This window comes from Solea solea, chromosome 9 (assembly GCF_958295425.1).
Source record: "Solea solea chromosome 9, fSolSol10.1, whole genome shotgun sequence".
Lineage (NCBI taxonomy): Eukaryota > Metazoa > Chordata > Actinopteri > Pleuronectiformes > Soleidae > Solea > Solea solea.
In genome coordinates, this window is record NC_081142.1 from 19,200,009 (window position 1) to 19,220,685 (window position 20,677).

At 40.1% G+C, this 20,677-nt stretch overlaps 1 protein-coding gene and 1 long non-coding RNA gene across 2 annotated transcripts; one reads left to right on the top strand and one right to left on the bottom strand.

The window, feature by feature from the left end:
* Positions 1-5,134: 5,134 nt before the first annotated feature.
* zmat3 (zinc finger, matrin-type 3) lies at positions 5,135-18,257 on the bottom strand. Its single transcript, XM_058638262.1, has 6 exons — positions 18,024-18,257; positions 10,752-11,488; positions 9,607-9,747; positions 8,914-9,080; positions 8,615-8,718; positions 5,135-5,631 (listed from the first exon to the last, which is right to left on the bottom strand). The coding sequence occupies exons 1-6, from the start codon at positions 18,142-18,144 to the stop codon at positions 5,423-5,425; spliced, it is 1,479 nt and encodes a 492-aa protein (XP_058494245.1). The 5' UTR covers positions 18,145-18,257; the 3' UTR covers positions 5,135-5,422.
* On the top strand, positions 11,409-20,205 carry LOC131465518 (uncharacterized). The gene is made up of 3 exons (XR_009241321.1): positions 11,409-13,173; positions 14,107-14,196; positions 19,653-20,205. It is a non-coding gene; the product is annotated as an uncharacterized LOC131465518 (long non-coding RNA).
* The last annotated feature ends 472 nt before the right edge of the window (positions 20,206-20,677 follow it).

Below are 20,677 nucleotides of genomic sequence, written 5' to 3' on the forward strand. Positions count from 1 at the left end.
CATGGCAGCCATTTTGATGTTTATTAGCACTAAAAGCACAAAATGTTACTGATAAATGCAACAATAGCTCTTCTCTGAGACTAAGGAACCTGTCCATCATACACCTGTGCCTTTTCTACCATGACCTGTCATAGGTGAAACGTACAGTATAAGACCAGGAAACCGCAATTTAAACACCTGCCTTTGTGACAGATTGAGACACTCTTTTCTTGGCAGAAGTAATAAAGGGAGAAGATTGTGAAGAGAGGCTTCTCCCTGTGAGCCAATAACATTATAATGTCTAACAGATTGAGTATTTTTAAGAGGGAGAGCACATAAAACACTGTAATAATCACAAACTCAGCTCAGCTATTTATATCATCTGCACGTTTATTCATCAGTCAGAAAACACACACACACACACACACATCTCAATCATCCATTGAGTCAGTGAGTACAGTGGTTTATTGGCAACACAGAAGTTCAGAGGCACTGACAGTGTACTGAGGTTTTCACAGAGAATATTGATGTGTGTGTAGATTTAAACAGTTTTTACTGTCCTGCAGGGGGCACTGCTTTGAGGATGGAGGTGTGGAAGGGAGGTCCTGAATTCTGACCGGCTCATACTGAACACCAGGATACACAGGCTTTTCTCAATGTGAGGTAAGCAGAACACATCCACTGTACTGTGATTTAATGCATGCAAAACAGGACAATTTCACTTAGGTAGAGATGCACCTGCGCACTCTTTATTCATGGTTCTGAAACTGTGGTATGTGTACCCACCAGTGGTACATAAGCTTCCTCTGATTGGTATTTGGAGAACTTTTTTAAAATACAGTTATACTGTATATACCAGTGTATGTACGACGGGGGGCAAACTGAAAAGAAAAAAAAAAAATCTTTCAAGAATAAAGTCGTAATATTATGAGAATAAACTCGTAATATTAAGAAAAGTCGTAATATTATTTGAATAAATTGGTAATATTATGAGAATTAAGTTGTAATAATGCAAGGATAAAGTCGTTATAGTATGAGAATAAAGCCATAACATTATGAGAAAAAGTCGTAATATGAGAAAAAAGCTGCAACCACTACATGAGAAACGCAGAGCAATTACATTTTTAAATAAAATTAAATTAAATTAAATTAAATTAAATTAAATTAAATTAAATTAAATTAAATTAAATTAAATTAAATAATGATACAAAATCTCGTAATATTACGACTTCATTCTCATAATATTCATAGTATATCCTGGTTTTAATCAATCCCAACAGTGCAGCACATTGACTTTACAACACACAGGATTACAAATATGACCCACATCCATAACAGCGTTGACGCCTCACCTTGTAAACATTAGGATAAAACAATAACAATGGTAGCAAAGTGTTCACTTGAAATAATAAATGCTAGTATGTCATTTCCTTTGATTTTATGTGTTCAGTGCAAAAATCGCGTCATTTTGTAGACTTAGCACAGCATACAGACGTTTCCGACAAAACAAAAATAAATAAATAAACATCATAAAAACAACAGTCTTCAACCAACCTCTCCATAGTAGAAACATCTTTAAACATCGGAACAGCTATAAAGCATAACATGCGGGAAACAAACAAAAAATTATAATATTGTATAATAATAATAATATTAATTATTCCTCTGTCATTTACAACAAAATTCACTCAAGTTCAACTTTAAACAGATGCTTCCGTCAGACACATGTTAGAATGTATGTAAATACATTGGTTAAGAGCAGTGAAACCTTTAGTTATTGATATATTATAGTTATCAACCATTACAGTCTTTGTAAACATGTGTAAACATGAAACAAACACAGATACTACTGAAGTGTGTATTTTTTTACCAGACAAAACAATAACTTATTTCTCTCCAGTATTTTAGTAAACAGAGTAAATCAAAGTGCTGAATGCCAAAGTTTGTATTATTATTATTTTCTAATATTTGCCACAGTTGTTTGTTTGTTTGTTTTCAAGTCCTTTTGGTCTGGCTCAAGATTTTCTTAAATGAAGGAGAATTGACTTGAAACTGACCAAAGGGATAATCATCATGTCCTTTCACTACAGTTTAGTTTAATAAAAGTGATATTTTATGTTTTTTCAAACTTAAATAAATGTAGAACTACTGTGATTTTCTGATATTGTCAGGAAAAAAGTAGATGAAAGTGCGAAACAGTTTGGAGCTGCTAAATCCTCAGTGTTATACTAATGATTTAAGATTAGATATTTTTATGACTTTTCAGTTATTCTTACTTCGGAAATACTCGATCATTTAAATTCTTCTGGGCCTGTGCAAAAAATAGTCGACGTGACAGTTTTATAATTTGCCCAGCGACCCAGAAAACAACCAGCACAACATCCAACAATAAAAAAAAAGAGTCCTTAAACCAAGTATATAGTATTTTGGGCCCAAGAGGCAGGCGACTGGATTTAATCCAGCCTTGTTCAAATGAATTTAATGGAGAAATATCAATCTTTGGTTGAGCTGCTCATAAATCATTTCCATGCTAAGGCCTTCACCAGTGATTTTGGTGTGTGTGTGTGTGTGTGTGCGCGCACTTTGAGGGATCCAAACACACAACTTAAGTGAAACAGCACTGGGTTCTTGACTTGACAGGATTTTAAATGGTCCCTCGACTACCTCCTCATTTTCTCTATCCCTTTTACTGCATTGTGATTTATGACTGCTGGAGCTTTTTAACATAATAAAAGGTTTATGCTGCCACCGCTTTCATGTGAGACAATGCTTGTTATTACTCTGAGGTGTAGGAGTGCTATTATCAGACGGCAGCATCTCCTCGAACGTGTCTCACCCACAGCTTTGGTTACAGCTCCGCTTTCATCCGTTCTTTGTTCTGCTTCGGAGTATACTGCACAGCGCAGTGGGGATTTTTTTATTTTCTAAGCTTTGTCTGCATCTCCTCCACAGCACGCCGCAGTGCATTTTTCTCCCTAGTGTCCTCGTGGGAGCATGTGTCAGGTGTGCGTTTGTGCTCTAGAGACAAATGTGAGATGTAAACAGCTGCCTCGCCGTCCCACAGCTAATCAGACCGCTCGCACAGAAAGCCAGGAGGCTGCTTTCATTTCACTTGTGACCCCATCAGGCCTTTGATAGATTCAATTATGTGGGAATGTGTGTCTGAAAAGCTTGTTTGTATGAGACGTTTGAAGGACAGGTACAGTAAAAATAAAACATGTTGGCATCTAAGACTCTAGCCTAGACAGAACATATCTTTAACTGTTACCTAGACATTATATTTAATAGAATAAAACTTCAGTGTGTAACTTCTGAGTTACCGGCTGCAGTTGAGAGTCTACAAGCAGCGGCACAGAACATAGGAGAATGTGCGCTAAGGAGAAATAAATACAAAATGGATGGTGATGAAAACCCAGGTGTTGACCAGAAAAAAGTTTTGCATTTGGGACGCCGCTCACGATCGCCGGCTTTCAGCCGTGCCGTTGCTAAATACACCAGACTCCTGTGTTAAATTATGAGATTTTAGAGATTAACCCACGTTTTCATGATTGTTAAGTATTTTTAACTGATCGAAATTTTTCGGTGGCTGAATTTTCGGTGCATCTCTAGTTATTTTGGTACTCTTTCTAATGGAAATGCACTCAAACCCACTCAATGGAAACATGCCAATAGTCGTCTTTGGATGCAGTCGTGCTGAAAAGCGCAGAACACACACTGTTTTCATTCGAATGCCTTGTGACTGCTCAGAAAATCAGATAAACAGATTTTATGCAAATTACATAACGGTTCTTTTCAGGATGAGTCAAGAAGTGTGTGAATTTAGACAAAACTCCACTGCAGTCGTTTCACACTTCAGTTAAACCAGGTGATGTCTCCTCTGGGATTCAGAGACTGATTGGGACAATTCAATTTGTCTTAAACAGAAACACAACACAAGCTTCATTTGCAAATGAATTAAAGTGTGTGTGTTTTGTGAGAGTGTTGAACATGTTTGGACTTTCCTACATCACAGTACCGTTCAACTTATATTTTGTCTGAAACACTCGACACCAACAGCTTTTTAACTAAAGACGAACCAGATAGTACCAGATTTACATTATCAATAAACAAACGTGGTGTATGGACACAAACATAGTGGGCCCACATTCAATCAGTGCACACTTTGTACTGAGAGGTCCTGATAAGTATTAAACAGATAATAATAAATGAGTGTTTATAATATATACTGAGCTAACATTAACCAAAAGAGGCAGCAGTAATTGTTGATATCATAACTATATTTATATCTATACTGAAATTTGAGGATATTTACACAAGATTTAAAGAATATAGAAAATCCAATCAATACTTTCTACCAATGCTAAATGATTAGCTATGGTTAACTACCAAGCCTTATTCATCCTAAAGGCACAAACAAGGCTAACCAATGTCTTTAGCCTGGAAAGCGGTCGACTAAAGCATAAACATATGCGGCCGTTCACATGTCGCATCTGAAATGCTTGGAACACCTGGTTTCTGCAGCCTCGGTGAATAATAATGAACCCATTCGACTACTGTAAGAAAAAACTGAAATAAAAACTAAGTATAATGGACGCGTCTCATTCTTCAGAAGCCAAATAAATGGCAGAGAAATTCACTCACTGATTCAGAAGCCGCATCAGTTTGACCTACTTCTTAGAATGGTTGGCCTGAGTATCCAAAGATGGAGTGTCTGCCGTAAAAAAACTCTTTCCATCCCCATCATCCTGAGGAGCTGATTGGTTCATTCTTGTCACGTGATTAACAAAGTCGGTCGTAGGTTTGTACGTGTGCAGAAAACAGGCACTTCACGGCAGATGCAGTCACATTTTTGTCCACACACACACAAAAGACATGCTACATGTGAACGGCCTCTGCTTCTACCCGATGATATTATTCATTGTGCTTTTGTTTTTTTATTGTGTGTTTTGGGTTTTTATTGCCTCTATTCATTTATAAAGATGTTGAATTTGCACTTTTTGAGCCCGGTGGTCACTAAAGTGGTCCCTGCTGCAGGGCCTGTACCAGAAATGACCTGCACTCTCCTCCTTTTTCAAAGGTTTCTCTCTTCTTTTTCACGTTTTGATTTCTCTCTGAATTGTATTCTTGAGCCTTTTGTCCTCACCACAAAACAAGCTCAAAATTGATTTGCAGTTCATTTTAAATTTACACGTATCCTCTCAAAATGCAACTCCAAATCCTTGAAGAAAGTTGACCAGAGTCATGTCCATTTATCCTTTTCTTGCACGTAACAGATACGTCATATTAAATTATAACTCTGTATGAGTTTAGGTTTGTTTTGATCCATAAATCAAATGAGCTACAGTAAAATCTTGAGGCTGTTTTTGAGTAACACCTTCATGTAATATTATGCCTCCTAAACACAGTATTTGCCACCAGCAGCTTCTCTGTTTCCACATGTTCCTTAGCTGTAGCCGAGGTTCTCCATCTCGTGGCGGTACCTTAACTCCGACACTTTAGCTTTGTGCTGCTTGCTCTCCAGGTGCTGCCTGAAGTCCGTCTCCTGCTCGGCTCCACAGTTGCACATGGAGCAGTAGAACTGTCCACTGGGAGTCACGCACATGGCCAAGTCCCTGGGGATGCGCTGCCTTGGTCTGGGGTTGTAATACGGCCCTGCAGAGAGAAAACAATTCATGTTTATCTTTCATGACAGTGTGGAGGATTAATGGTTCGCAACAATATGGTTGTTTTATTCGGGCTGTCACTTCCAAACCCAAAAGATAAGATTAGGATTGGAGACTAGAATCAGAATCAGCAAACATTTGGCTTTTTCAACCACATTAAAACAAGTGCTGCGTTTCCATCATGATACAGTTCGGTTTGGTACAGTACGGTATGTTATGGAATGGTAAAGCCTTGGGTCAGGCTCGTGTTTCAACTGTGAACAATATCTTTACTTAGGCAGGCAACAATGAACGACGACTTCGAACAAGACATCCAGCAGCTCATTTTTTTCCTGCTTGGTTTGTGGCTCTTTGTCTCAACAAGACGTCAAGCTCTTTATAAGAATAGACTGCGGGCGTTGAGGAAACACAGGTTGCAAGAGAGTTATGTTTTTCTGTCGCCCAATCAGCTCACTGTCTTGGGTGGAGCCGGTCTAGCTCTGGCACCTCAAGGGAAGGGTACCAAAAATGGAACGGTTGGGGCCGGTTATTTTGGTACTACTCCTAATGGAAACTTAACCGTTCCACTGGGTGGAAACACGGCTAAGGGGTCAAAGATTTTCTGTTGGTTCACCTTCTTGGTTCAGGCTGAAACATTCAACAACAACTACAGGTTGACAGACATTCATGGTCCCCGGAGACATCGGAATATGAGTCAATGTTTTGACAGTTTATGGACGAATTGCCATGAAACTCGTATACCTTCATGTTCCCCTTGGGATTAAATTTAGAACTGTATGTCTTAATTTTAGTGCCCAACCTTGAATGAATCAACTATTATTGGGTACATTGTTGGATACCGTTAAACAGAGAGAGAGCTGCATGAAATAAATTAGCATGAAACAGAATTTCGTGCTAATTAGCAAAAATATTGCGACAATTATACAGTACTCGACATTTAACATTGTCAAAGTTGACTATGTGAACTTGCTGGTGGTAAAATGACGGCTGTGTTTACGCTGCTCATTACTGCGGACTTGTTGCTTTTCTGATTATCAACATAGATGAATCCCATAATGATGTTTGCATGAACATAAATACAAAACATTTAACGTTAGGGGAAACACTCAAAGCTACATTCCACAGCTAAAGATAATATAGATATTGAATATAGCCGAGATCAATATCACACACTTGATCCTAACTACACATACTGTACAGGACAAAAACTAGAAGCAGATAGAGAGCGAGATAAGACGGTGACTAGTCAACCGCAGGAGAGGCTGCAGCTATTCTGGGGTTTGTCCACCGAGGAGACCGATTAAATCATTGTGGTGTCTGTGGTGTGTGTGTAAGAAAGAGAGAGGACGAGAAATGGCTCAACTGTGAGACTTCTGCTGTTTCATGCTGAGCTGGAGTGCAATTGTTTTGTTTTTTGTCTGCAGAAAGACACAGTGAGAAACATGGCGACAATGAGATGGCTTTTTCTGACGTCAGCAGAGACTCTGACGTTACCTCGTCTGTATCTGTTTTCACACACACACACACACACACACACTGGTTTCCATGACTTCAGAGGACATTGCAATGACTTTAACTTTAAAACATGTCTTCATTTTTAAAATGTTATTGGGACTTGATTTTTGTGCCCATAATGTGACTGTGTAAACAGATTTAGGTCCCCATAAGATAAGGAATACCGAGTATTCAACCTAATTCTTAATTATGTCAAATTATGCGCCTGTTGGTAAAGAGCATTTAAGCAAGTAATTAAATCTGTCAATCTATCTATTTCTTGATTTCATATATTTGTCCCTAACATTGAGAAATATTGAGATTACTGTCATAGAGAGGAGCATAGAAACCAGAAGATTCAATCACAGAACTTGTATTGATTTTTGTAAAAAAAAAAAACAGATTCATTGATGCAGCCCGACAATAAAGTGAAGCTGAACATGTCGGGATACATCCGAACACCCGTGTGTTCAGCACAGATATTAGTCTTAGGAGTAAAATGTGAGGAGTTTTTCTCTATCTCTCTAACTGCAGCAGCAGCAGCAGCAGTTTATTACACTGACATTCTGACATTAGTATATGGAAGAACTGCTTTGGATTTATTTTTCCCCTCTATCTGCCTCCAGGCTCTTCCATCACAGCTCAGTGACTGAGGTTGAGAACGGGAGTTCTGGATGCCCTGGTGGATTCTGTAAATGCCGGTAAAAAGTAAGTGTTTCATCATGAATGACTGTTGATTATGTCATAACAATTACCGTGATTATGACTGTGCTAAAAGCCCTAAAATCACACTCAGCGAGTGAGAGTGTGAGCTGATTATTTGACTCTGTGACCATTGTTTTTACTCTGCTTCTCAACAGGAATCCAGCTCCTACAACAACCATCAAATGATGGGTGATGATGATAGATGGTTGATGGTTGAATACAATGGCTTCATTGGAATACAATGGCATACAATTGGTTAGTAAGTTCCAGCAAATGCAAATCTTACTGCAGCTAATCTTTATATTAGCAAACCTTAAAACGCTCATGTTGGAAAAACAGATCCTAGAGTGACAAAAATCTCAAAACAGCATCCTTGCATTTTATGTAAACAACAAATATGTAACTCCACCCCTCTGACCCTTAACCCTGCTAGTTGTCATTATTCTTCCTGTGTTTGGAGTTTGTATACAGCCTGAACGTTTCATGCCCACATCGTCATCTCTGGTTTTTTCTCTGTTGTGGTGCATGAAGACAACACTTTTTAAGCACTAAAAAGAACTATATCATGGAGGGAAAGTTTAGTTTCCATGTGGTTAAGGCCTCAGATGCAGAGTTGTAGGAAAACATTCCCAAGCTAGAGTGTTTTGCTGGAGTTGTGGGCAATCCTGTCATCTTTCAGCCTTTTTCTAGTCTACTATACAAGACTATATATCTTTTCTAATGTAAAGTGTGATGACTTATAATTTTAACATGCAGTATATTTGATATTTTACCTGACATGGAGGCAGGTAGCTGTGGGCTGCGACGGTTTTTCACCAGTTTGTACTCACTGCCGTCTTTCCTGTTTCTTCTAGGGGCCGCTTCGCTGTTACCTTCGCTGCAACAGACAAAAACACTTCAGTTTGGTCCAAAAAGTGAATCAACACTATTCTGATCTTACGATATACACTTTGACTTGATTAAGTTGATCAAGTCCAAGATGAGATAATTTCCTGACTATAACATGAAATTTGGTGCATTTCACATTAAATCCAAGGCCAACATAGCACAAAGAGTATTTGCTCAAACCTACATGCTGCTGGCGTTCTGTTGGGCCTCAGCGAGTCTCAGTTTTTTGGCGTGGTTCTTGCCCTGGTAATGGGCCTGTGCAACTGCCGGTGAACTGAAGGAGGCGTCACACAGCTTACAATAGTCGTTCTCTGTGGCTAAAATGACCCGGGTTGCCCCCTTATACAGCGCCTGCAGACACAGGACAAAGAAACGCAGTGAAAAGCGAGAAAGGAACGACAGAAATGCTACGTGTTGGTGGGGTGAAGAAAAGAACAAGTGAAGAAAGCACAAGTGAAGGGAAGTTGCAGTTGCTCTATATAGGTATAGCCCAAAACTACATTTGACAAGATTTGTAACTGCATGTTAGGATACACAACATTTAAATATGATTATCCTTTAATTCTCCTCCAGGTTAATATAAATCTCCTAATCGACACTACTGTATGTGCTTTATTTTGTCACTGCTCCTCTGCATTTTTTACAACCCACATCGAGTTGTTGCTTTAAATGTAACTTTTAGGTAGCAGCAACAAAACACAATGAGTCAGAGGAAGTTTTCTTTCCAGAGAATGGCTCAGTGGTGAGAGAGTTTCCAGTGTTCACATGAGAGTGACTGCCACCTCCTCACAGAGGGATGGAAGCTCAAATGGAGATTGCTCACTTCATCAGCAGCAGCAGCATTAAACCCACATCCATTTTTAAGTTTGAGCCTGACCTGCCTGCCTGCGTCACTGTCGTTGGATCCTGAGTTGAGGGCGCTCTGACCAGACGCATCGAGGGCTTCTGGGATCCGAATGGCCGGTGGCTGTTGACTGCCAGCGTAGAAGTTTCTCAGCTTTTTACTGTGGTTCTTCCCCTAAAAGGACAGATATGAGAAAATAGATGTTTACATTTCTATATCATTCAACCTGTACTGAGGTGCAGAGGTGGAAGGTTTTTTAAGGGTTGTACTGCGTTACATTTTAAATCATAACCATTATTGTGTAGGAAGGTGCTTAACGCATGGTGTTTGTCTTCTTTGGGTCCTTTAATGACAGTCACAGCACTTGTGACCTTGACCCTTTTTGAGTTTTGAATAAAAGGAGGATGGTCACGGACTGCACTTACACCCTATCCCAGCCAGCATGTCAATGTTGGGCCCCTTAAGGGTTATATTAAGGCTGACAATATGGGTCCCAAGTGGGTTTGTCCATGGTTTCCATGGTGGCCCCTCCTGTGTTTGCTCACATGGGCTTCCCATGTGACCGAAACCATATGGCACCTCCATAATTTTTCCACTTCAAGCTCATGGCCACTTGGTACCCAGGTAACCTGGAGCTTAAAGTGGGCAAACACGTTTGGGGCCACCATGAAAACCATGGACAAAAGGGTGTAGTCACCTCCTACTTTTAAGAGGCGTGGCCAACAGATGTAGATCAAAATGCCTCGGTATGTGATTTGGATAAACCTACAACCAATTGAACCAATGATATCAGATGACGCATGCAGATCGGCGGAAAAGGTGTCAGCAAACATGCTTGTAGTTTTCTAGGAGTGATGGCTTTCTAGTCACGGCTAGTTGACCGGGGAAGCTCCGTGGAGCAAGTCCCTTAAAATGGAATCAACAGACAAATTGAAAGACAGCTGTTCTTTGGTGGCTGTCATGTTGGATGTATACACGAGCTGCTAGACATTGGTTCTCTGTCGTCATTGTGTTGGGCGGGCATCTAGCACGCCAGGAAAAAAAACTGCTTGTTATTGGTGCCCTTTATTCGAAGATTCTGAACTTGGCCAAAGTTGGCCTCCTTGCCAGACTCGGCTGAGTTCACCCAGGCTACTTCCTACCTCTGTCTGAATGTGTGAACGTGTTTTTCAACTGACCTGGTAGTGAGCCTGTGCTTGCTGAGCAGAGTTGAGGGTAACATTGCAGAGTTTACAGTACAGTGGTTTGCACAGTTCCTCCAGCCCCAGAGAGTCCTCCTGCTCCTCCATACCCAGTGGAGAGCCCTCGCCTTGGAGCTGCTCGCTGGCTGGAGCTGCCTGAACTGGATGTTGAAGGGGGATGAGGCCGGACACTGGAGACTGGATGAGGGTTGGTCCCGGAGGATGTGGTGGTAGCAACTGTGAAGGGTCTGAGCCTGGAGCAGGAGGGGACGACAGAGGACTGGGAAGGAGGGGGAATCTGGGCGCCACTACTGGTGGGTGCACCAGTGCTTGTGCAGGGGCCAGAGGTGGAGGCCCCAATGGCTGTGTGAGGTCCATGTTTGGAGGCACTATTGCTTGTGTGTGATCTACAGGCGGGGGCCCCAGGGTGTGTGGCATTGGTGGGGGACCCAGAGACTGAGTTGGTGCCATTGGAGGGGGGCCTAATCTGTGTGGTGGGGTGATGTGGGGAGGCCTCAACGTGTGAGTAGAATTTATGGGAGGGGGCCCTAGATTCTGTGGAGGAGCCATAGTCGGAGGTCCAATTGCCTGAGCAGGGGCGATGGGTGGAGGGCCGAGAGGCTGCGTAGGTGCCATTGGTGGAGGTCCCAGCTGGTGCAGAGAGTCCATGTGTTGGAAAGGCTGCTGGGGATGGCTGAAGAGACTCAGCGGAGGCTTCAACATGTTGTTTGGGCCTTTGGACACCAAAGGCAATACAGCAAAGAAACTGATTACACAATGTTTATTCAGACAGACAAGACTGCAGTTGTACATGTATTACATATTATTATATTTTTTTGCTTACAGCCTTGATGGTCAATTTAGGAAGGTTTATTGGTAGAAATCGAATATACTAACCATAAATAACCGACAAACCAGCCAGAACATGCATTACGCAAGTGAAGCTGAAGACACAAACAAAGAAGAACGGTATCCTTTCTGGTATGTCAAGGCCACCATAGTTCCCTGTTCACGTTTAGAAAAGGAATGAGTGAGAGAAGAGTCCTCTGTTTGTTACAGTGACATTTAAAAATTATACAGTCTCACCAGTAGATGTCACTGATACTTACAGACTGGGCATCTTTCAAGGCCATTATAGCCTTGAAAGACCCACCACTTAGTACCAGACTGAAATATCTCAACAACTATTGGTCGGACAGTTATGGATTTTTGTACAGAAATGTATTGTCCACAGAAAATGAATCAAAAAGACTTTAGTGCCTCCCTGGTTTTTCCTCTTGCACCAATGTCACCAAAGGCTCAACAGATATTGTTTACTTGTACATTTCTATGAAAATCAGGCTGGTCATATGGACCATTTTACATTATAGATTATTAGAGTTTTGTGCAAGGAGCAGCTCTACAGATTAACTTAATTTGTGCTTTTTGGTGCTTGTCTGAAATTGTGATGTACTGTGACCGTGTTACGTAAATCTCTGGACATAAGTATGAACTGTTCTGACCGACACTAAGGTTCTAGGAAAATTCCCGTTAAATGGCATCAGAAACTTAATCTTAAAATAATTTAGACAGTTAATTGTCCACAAAATAAGACAGGGAATAAATAAATAAAGACCAATTCGGTTCACCAGAAGAGCAGTTCCCCTCATGAACTTGCAATTAAAGCTCCAGTAATATGTTCCCTGTGAGTCAGAGTTATCATAGATATCTTCCTGACAACGTGGAAAATAACAGGAGATCACAACATTAGCAACAACCCCCCTCACCTCATGCAGTACTACTGTATTAATTGTTGATTATTATGCAGCAGATGCTGCAGATTAAAGTGAATATTGTGAACTCCAGAACTACAAGAATAAGAGAAGTACAGACAATAACATCTCTGAGCCCTGAGGCTGCAGAGACACGAAGAGATGGACGAATGGAAACACATTCTCAAAGACAGGAGCTTCAGTGGCATCAGAGAGATTAAGCTGAGTCTGTGTAACAGTACACACACACACTCACAAATGCAGTGACAACAAACCCCTGAAGCCTCTCTGATCCAAAGAGATCACACAGCCTACAGTGTGACTATGTTTGTGTATGCATGGCTGCATACATATATATAGATATATATCTATATATATGAGCAGCACAGTGGCTTATTTGTCTGTGTTGGTCTGTGTGACTCTAACGCTACATTATATTTGTATGTTTATGTGTACATGTGTCAATAATAGGCCAACAGCTGTGTCAAAACCCACCGCATTGGAAGCTTTCATCTGGAATCCAATCAGACGCCAAATGGCTGTGATTCATGGACCCAAAATAACACTCTGGGGTGTTTGTGTTTCCGACTGCTGCAAACTGATGGTGTGTCCGTCCCGTCAAACGGGCTGCCTGCCTGTCACCTCGCCTCACTGACCTCAGGAAAAGGGTATGCCACAGAAAGCCCTGACCTTACGACACGTATGTCAACTGCAAGATGAGACTGTCGGCGTGTGAGTGGGGCAAGTTGCCCGCACAGTAGTAAAAAAATAGCCTAATAACTGTTTTCGTTGAGATACATTTAAACATCATTGCCAGAGGATCGTGTGACGTTTTAACAAAATTCTGCTTATGAAAGATTTTCCATTTGCTGTTCTTAGGAGCTGCTTTTAAGTGATTGCTCTCCGGGCATCTTCTGAAAGGAGAAGCAGTTATTTTTATTTCATAAATAGAGGCACTGAGTTAGCAATAATTGGACAATGAATAGCAGCAAACCACCAAGAGACGGGCCTGCTCGCTCGAGCATCAACGATAGAAAACCCACACAGAAAAAGACACTATACTTATAGTACACACATGGTCGCATGAGAGATCTGTGAGAAATGTAGTGCAGAAACACCACAACAAAGACAGCTGCGGTACCAAAGATGTGCGGCCCCGTTACTCAATGTTTATGTAATGTTCTTATCGACAAAATAACAAATACATAAAGGGTTACAACAAAATGATACAGTATTTTGAGTAAGTCAGTTTTTCCGAGGATAGCACCTGAAACATGCTGTAAAACAGAGGTCTCAAACTTCGTCTACCACGTCCTTGTAAACACAGAAGTGCTTGAATAATAAATAAAATAATATTGATAATAATAATTAATATTAACTTTAATTACAGTTAATTACAGTTGTCCACATGTTGTTATTTACTTGTGTTTTTCTTATTTATAGATTAATTTAGCATCATAAATGTGTGTTTTTTTACATGAACTGTACATCATTTCAGATCAACCACAAGCGTGTTTAAACTTGAAAATTGCTGTTGCAGTATCACGATGGAATATTGTGTTATAAATTTTATTTTAATTTAGTTTTTTTTTGTCCTCTAGATCGGCCCCCTCTTGACCAGACTAGACGCTTATTGGCCCCCAGGTCGTTTGAGACCCCTGCTTTAAAGTGAGTCATCTGACCAGGATCAGGTGAGTGAAGGCTGTAGAAATTCAGAGTTATAATATTCATATCAGATACAAAAAGTGGTATCAGGCCATCCATCGTTGAGATGTTTGTCTTGAAGCTGCTGTCGTTGAATGAGATCAATAATAAAAAAGCATATTTGCAAACAATGGAATTAGGCTGCAATTTAAATATTCTATTTTTGATTGTTAAATTTTTCTATGCCAGTTTAAAAAATATACATTTCCTCATTCATCTTTAGATTTCATTTGTAGTTAATATGTCGATGGTGTTGTGTTGTAATGCTCCAATGAGTGACATTTTCAAGCTCTGTGGCAGCAGCCTCATAAAGAACTGTGTCATCGAGACTTAACTGTGCAGATTAATAGTGTCGATTTCACTCAGTTGAGACTATCCCAGTGCAGAGGGAAGAAGAATGGGTTAATCCAGAAATAGATCATTACAACTAAACGAGATCAATGAGGCCTTCTGCAAAACATGTTTTATTTGCGTGAGCAGTTCAAAGAACACACTGTGCTCCCACACAATAGATCTGACTTTTTCACCACAGTGTTTTTATCTTGGCCATGGTTTCAATAAGCTGGCTCTATTCTTTCTTCCCTGACATGCTCTCCTTTATGTGTTTCCTCTCAATGGAAAATACTTATATATTCATTGTCGTTTTGCAGTGTTGCAGTGTTGCACTGCCTTTTCATAGGTTCATTGTGAGCTTGTATTGAATGTACAGTATGTGGGGCAAGGTCAGTGTTTCTCCTCCCCTCAGAGACGCAGATCCAGGCCCATGAAGTGCGATCCACGGAGATGCAGCAGTGGACTTTGCTGCAAAGTCAAAAAAACATCCATTCATCCATTTTCTACCGCTTTATTCTCCACATGAGTGTCATGACCTACGGTTAGTTTACCTAATCCCCATACTGCATGTTTTTGGACTGTGGGTGGAAACCGTAGAACCCGGAGAAAACCCACGCACACACACGGGGAGAACATGCAAACTCCATGTAGAAAGGTCCTTGTTCCAAGGAACCCAGGTCTTCTTGCTCCAAAGGCAAGAGTGCTAACCACTACACCAACTGTGTGGCCCAAATCGAAAAAACACATCTTAATCGTTCTTCTGCATTCATAGTAGGGCTGAAACAATTACTCCATTATTCGATTATTAATCGATTACTACATGAATGGTCAATTATTTTGATGATCGATTAATCGGTTTCATTATTAAAACAAGATTTCTGATTGTTTCAGCTTCTTAAATGTGAATATTTTCTTCGTTTCTTTGCTCTATGTAACAAAAACACTGATCAACATTTTTTAACGTTTTCTGACATTTTATGGACCAAACGATCACTCGTGAAAATAATCGACAGATTAATCGATTATGAAAATAATTGTTAGTTGCAGCTGTAATTTATGGCTAATGAGTGTGACTTCACCAACACACACCGCAGTAGCAATAATGTCATATTTGGACACAGAATATGTGAATTTGGGCTGAACCATTTTGAAATAATTATCTAATTGCGATTATTTTGACAGGAACTGCGATATGATTTGTGATATCAGAGGGAATGGTCATTTTTTTAACGGATCTGTGAGAAGCAAAGATGTTCCCTTCAGTCTGTAGAATAAGACGTGTATAGGTCAAGACAATAATTTATCTAAAAGGATATTTTTGACACACATTTTGGCCACATTGCGATTAATCGTTCAGCCCTAATGTGAATCAGCCTGCAGTCAGATTTGGAAGATTTTTTCCTTTGCTCTTAAGTTTTTTGCTTCTCATGAAACTGAGCCACAAAAGGACTTCTGTCCTGGACAGTGATAATTCATGACGTCTATCAAGAATCTCTAAATAGGCCAAGCGTTGGTTTTCTCTAGAGTTTCCCTCTCTGTGCCGTGTTGTTTCACATCAATTATAGAGCAATGGGAAGCACATGCCTCTCCTGCATTTATTCTATGTGCTTCACTGAGCTGCAGACGAGCACAGATAACAAATCTATGTGACTCTACTTTGTAATTTATGTACTGTGCCATCACGGCAAAGCGTTTCCACTTTTGTTATCTCAGTGGCTCTGACCGTTCAAAACTCGTCCACCTCTAAATTTCCTGTGATGAAGAGTGGACAATAAATGTAATAATTAACATAAAATGAGTGGTATTTCCTTTTAGCGTCACCTACATTACCCTGCTATTACTGAATCGATTCACTTATCGTTTATCTTCTGTTGGGAAACAGATGTGTATATTTAGAGCTGCACTTATTATTAATGCATGGATTATTTATTTTTCATGAATTATTAAACACATATTCTTCAGTAATACTAATATCTTGTTTTACCAGGGACTAAAATTTGGTTTTAATTTTCTGAACTTGACAGCAACAAATTTGTTTATAAATGCCTTCAACTGTTTTGTGTTCTGGAAATATCATGTTTATTTTCTACTGACTGACACTGAAAAGAAAACCTCATTATTATAATCAGAGATTCTGAGTGGAGACAATAAAACCAGTTACACTGAACAATCTCATACAACTACAATATACAATATGACTCCTGCAATCAATTCTAATTTTCATTTTTGATTAATGTATAAATTATTTTCCCAATCGATTAAACGTTCAGTTGTTCTGCATTTCAGAAACCTCAAAAATGACGATGACATCCTGAAATGTCTTGTCCACAGAACAAAGATATGATATGTTTATGCCAGAAAAATAGCTAATGTCTAATAAGGGTTAACACACACACACACACACACACAAACACAGTCTGGTTTCCATACCTTCTGAGGACATTGCATTGACTTACATTAAATTCCTGGAGATTTAGTCAGAATTACTACTGGCCTAATCCTATTCTAAACCTGACCCTGACCTCAGCCTAACCTTAAAACATGTATTCACCTTAAAAATGTTGCAGTTTTTGGAGACTTGATTTTTGTCCCCATAACAAAGACAATTAGCCCCCATAATGTGACTGTATAAACAGATTTAGGTCCCCACAACATTAGTAATACATGGACCACACACACACACAAAGTCTGGTTTCCATGACTTCAGAGGACATTACATCGACTTACAGTCACCTCTTAGTGACTTAGTACTACTGGTCTAGCTCTAACTTTAACTCATCCAACTTGTCTCCACCTTATCATGTAATAATTTAAAGGGACATGTTTTTTGTCCCCATAATAAGACAGATGTAGGTCCCCACAACACCTGGAAGTAATACCTGCAACACACACGCGCACACACAGTGGGGGGCAGTTAGAGCAGCGAGTGCGCAGGTGCCATGGAGAAACACTCCTTGTACATTTGCCACATGTCACCATCAGCTGTGCAGAGATCAGAAGCAGCAATGATTCACTTTCTATTTCTTCACTTGTGTCAGGGAGGAGAAAGATTGAGTGCCACAGTGAAGTGATGAGAAGTGAGCAGTTGCTCTGATGCTTGTGCTGCTGCTGCTTCATGTTACAGTCACACATCAGCCCAAACATGTCCCCTCTCTCTCTCACACACACACACACGCTTATCCCTGCAGAATAAAGCTCAGTGCATGAGACCATGAGAGGAGACAACTATACCTCCTCTCCCTCTCTCTCGACCCCAGATTTTGCATCACAGCATCCCTGCTATGTGAAACCTGGTGAAATCTCCTCCTCAACACTATAACATGACAGCAGCAGCTTTTCACCCCCATCTTCCTCTGAACCGTCTGCAAATGTGTCCAGTTTGAATGATTTTATGCACATTGGGCGCATCCTGACAGCGGACACTTCAAGAGATCCTCATCATAAAAGGCCAAAGGTTATTTTTTTTATATATTTCTCTTACCTGGTAATCGGGTTAGATAATGGCTGCTGTTGGCGTAGCTGAGGGAGGGTGAAGTGTAGTTTGTGCAGTATTGTGCGCTGTGGTAATACGCCGCTGCATCCCCGCTCTTTAGCTGCATCATCGCACTTGCATCCCCTCTTCTTCTCCTTCTTCTCCTTCTCCAACTTCTCCGCGTGAGAGTGTGTGTGTGTGAGAGAGAAAAACCCCGGCGGCGCAGCAGCAGCAGCAGCAGGATGACAGCAGCAGCAGCGCGTACCACACACTCGGACACTATGGTTTCCAACGGAGGGAGGAGAAAGGGGTGTGTGTGTGTTTCCAGTAAGAGCCAGCAACTCTAAACAACACCTGCTCTCAAGAGACACTGGAGGATAAAAACACACCTGTGCTGTATTATCACATGTCATCAGATCATATTTTTAATTTCACAGGTGTGGGAAAAAAATCGTGCCAAGGTACCTCCAGCTATCCCCCTCTCTTCTGTCTTGGTACAGTCCATTTCCGATGCCACCGCTGCTGATTTGCATGGGCGGCACAATCATGACACATTGTATAAATATGTTGCACCTCTGTGATACTCCTCCTCCTCCTCATCCTCATCCTCCTCATCAACACTGCTGCCTATTTATGAGCCGCAAATCTGCAGGGAAAACAGCAGCGTAATGGAAGTGATGATGTGATATGGACTAATAACATAAACACAGTAACATAATAACGAAACAGCTTGTAAATAAGTATTTTTAAAGGCTGACACCATTAGATGAACTGCCAACTATCACTTGGATGATGCTTTTGTTTTGTAAATATACACTATATATACATATAACTTATTATTACAGCAGTGTTATGTCTATGTTGCAGTGGTTCTCAAACTGTGGTACGTGTACCACCAGTATTACGTGAGCTTCCTCTGGTGGTACTTTGAGGAAAAATCAGATCTACTGTCTCATATCATTTTTGACCAGAGTGCGTAGAAAATGAAACAAACAAAATCAAATCATCATATCTTAACCCTTCTGTTACTGACAGGATTTGGCATGCGCTCTTCTCATTACTATAGCTCGTAGACCATTTGTGATATCTAGAACATTCAACAACATGGACTTTCGACACTATGTCAGCTGAGATTGGCACAGCACCCCCGCACAACCCTCATGTGGAGGTTAAAGTGGTAGAAGGTGGATGGATGGAAACCGTAAAGCAGAGAAAAAGGGCTTTGTTGGTTGACGTTTGTTACGTCAGCTTCTCAGTACCGTAATTCCTATACGGTTGAAGTTATTTTGGAAAGAAGGAGCAGAAACACTCACTCACTGAAAATGTTTTGACAATTCTACAGCCATAAAATCAAAAATAAATCCAGGCAGCCTGATTATCTTATTCTGCCTCTAAGTTGAAGCTGTTGCCAAGTAACAAATAAATGGTTCAGTTTGTTTACTACTACATTATAGTGAGTGTTTATATGCTGATTATAAATGCTAAACTGGGGTAAATTAGATGTGTTCTCTATTGTTCATTTACCTCTTTCTTACATGCCTCAGGTTTATGGATATAAATAATTATTATCTATCGGGCATGTTTACACCATGTACATGTGCAGCCCCTATTGATATGATATTTATCATTCTGGTATAGAGCCTGAATTACAGCGATCCATTTCGACATTGAGACTGCAGAGCTGCACTGCTGGCCGACAGCCGACAGTGTGAACATTGTTGGCACTTCAGAGGCTACATTCGTCATGTAACACCATCTGGAAGGCATCTACTCGGTGCCAGATTCACGGTGCACCATAAGCACAAATGTACAACCAGACTCATAAAGATGGACCGACTCCAGAGAGCTTTGACCTTAGCATCATGAGGTCAGTGTGGGTTTACATGAGACGACTGAAGACAGTGTTCTCCAAGATGGTTGTTCATTTTTTAAAATTATTTTTGAAAACACTTTCACTTTTAATTGCCTGAAACTTATATGTGTGTTACTGTGTTTAATACATATACACGTATATTAAAGGATAAGCTTGCAATTTTTGAAGAGTGAGATGTAACTGATGTTTATACTGGTCATTAAAACACATATACTGTATATGATAGAGACCAAATGCGTAGTCCTTTTTTTCGGCTGTGTTTATCTGGAGTTGTATAAAGGCACTATACGGCGCAACGATTATTCGATTGTTAATAGATGACTAAATTAATCGTCAACTATTTTGATAATTGATTTATCGGTTTTAGAGTTGTTTTTTTTTAACAATTAACACAAGCTTTCTGATTTATTAGCTTCCTAAATGTGAATATTTTCTGATTTCTTTGCTCCATTTGACAAAACAAGTCATTAAAAGTGAGAAAAAATTTGAGAACATCATGATTTCCAGGTTTGACTTCACAATATAAACAGAAATGGAGGACTCCTTTTCTTTCCCCAAGCCAGTCGGGGAACAAAGGTGGCCTTTGCAGGATGTTGTTCTTCCTCTCTCTCATTGTAAGCTTTGGCTACAAATTTCAAAACTCACACTCTTTGAATACTTTAAGACTTTCACCAGTCTTGTATAAAGTACCTTAAAGGGATACTTGAGTAAAAGTAAAAGTACCAGAAAATGACTTTTGTAGAAGTTGAAGTGACTTTTTCTTATATAAAATGTACTTAGGTTTTAGAAG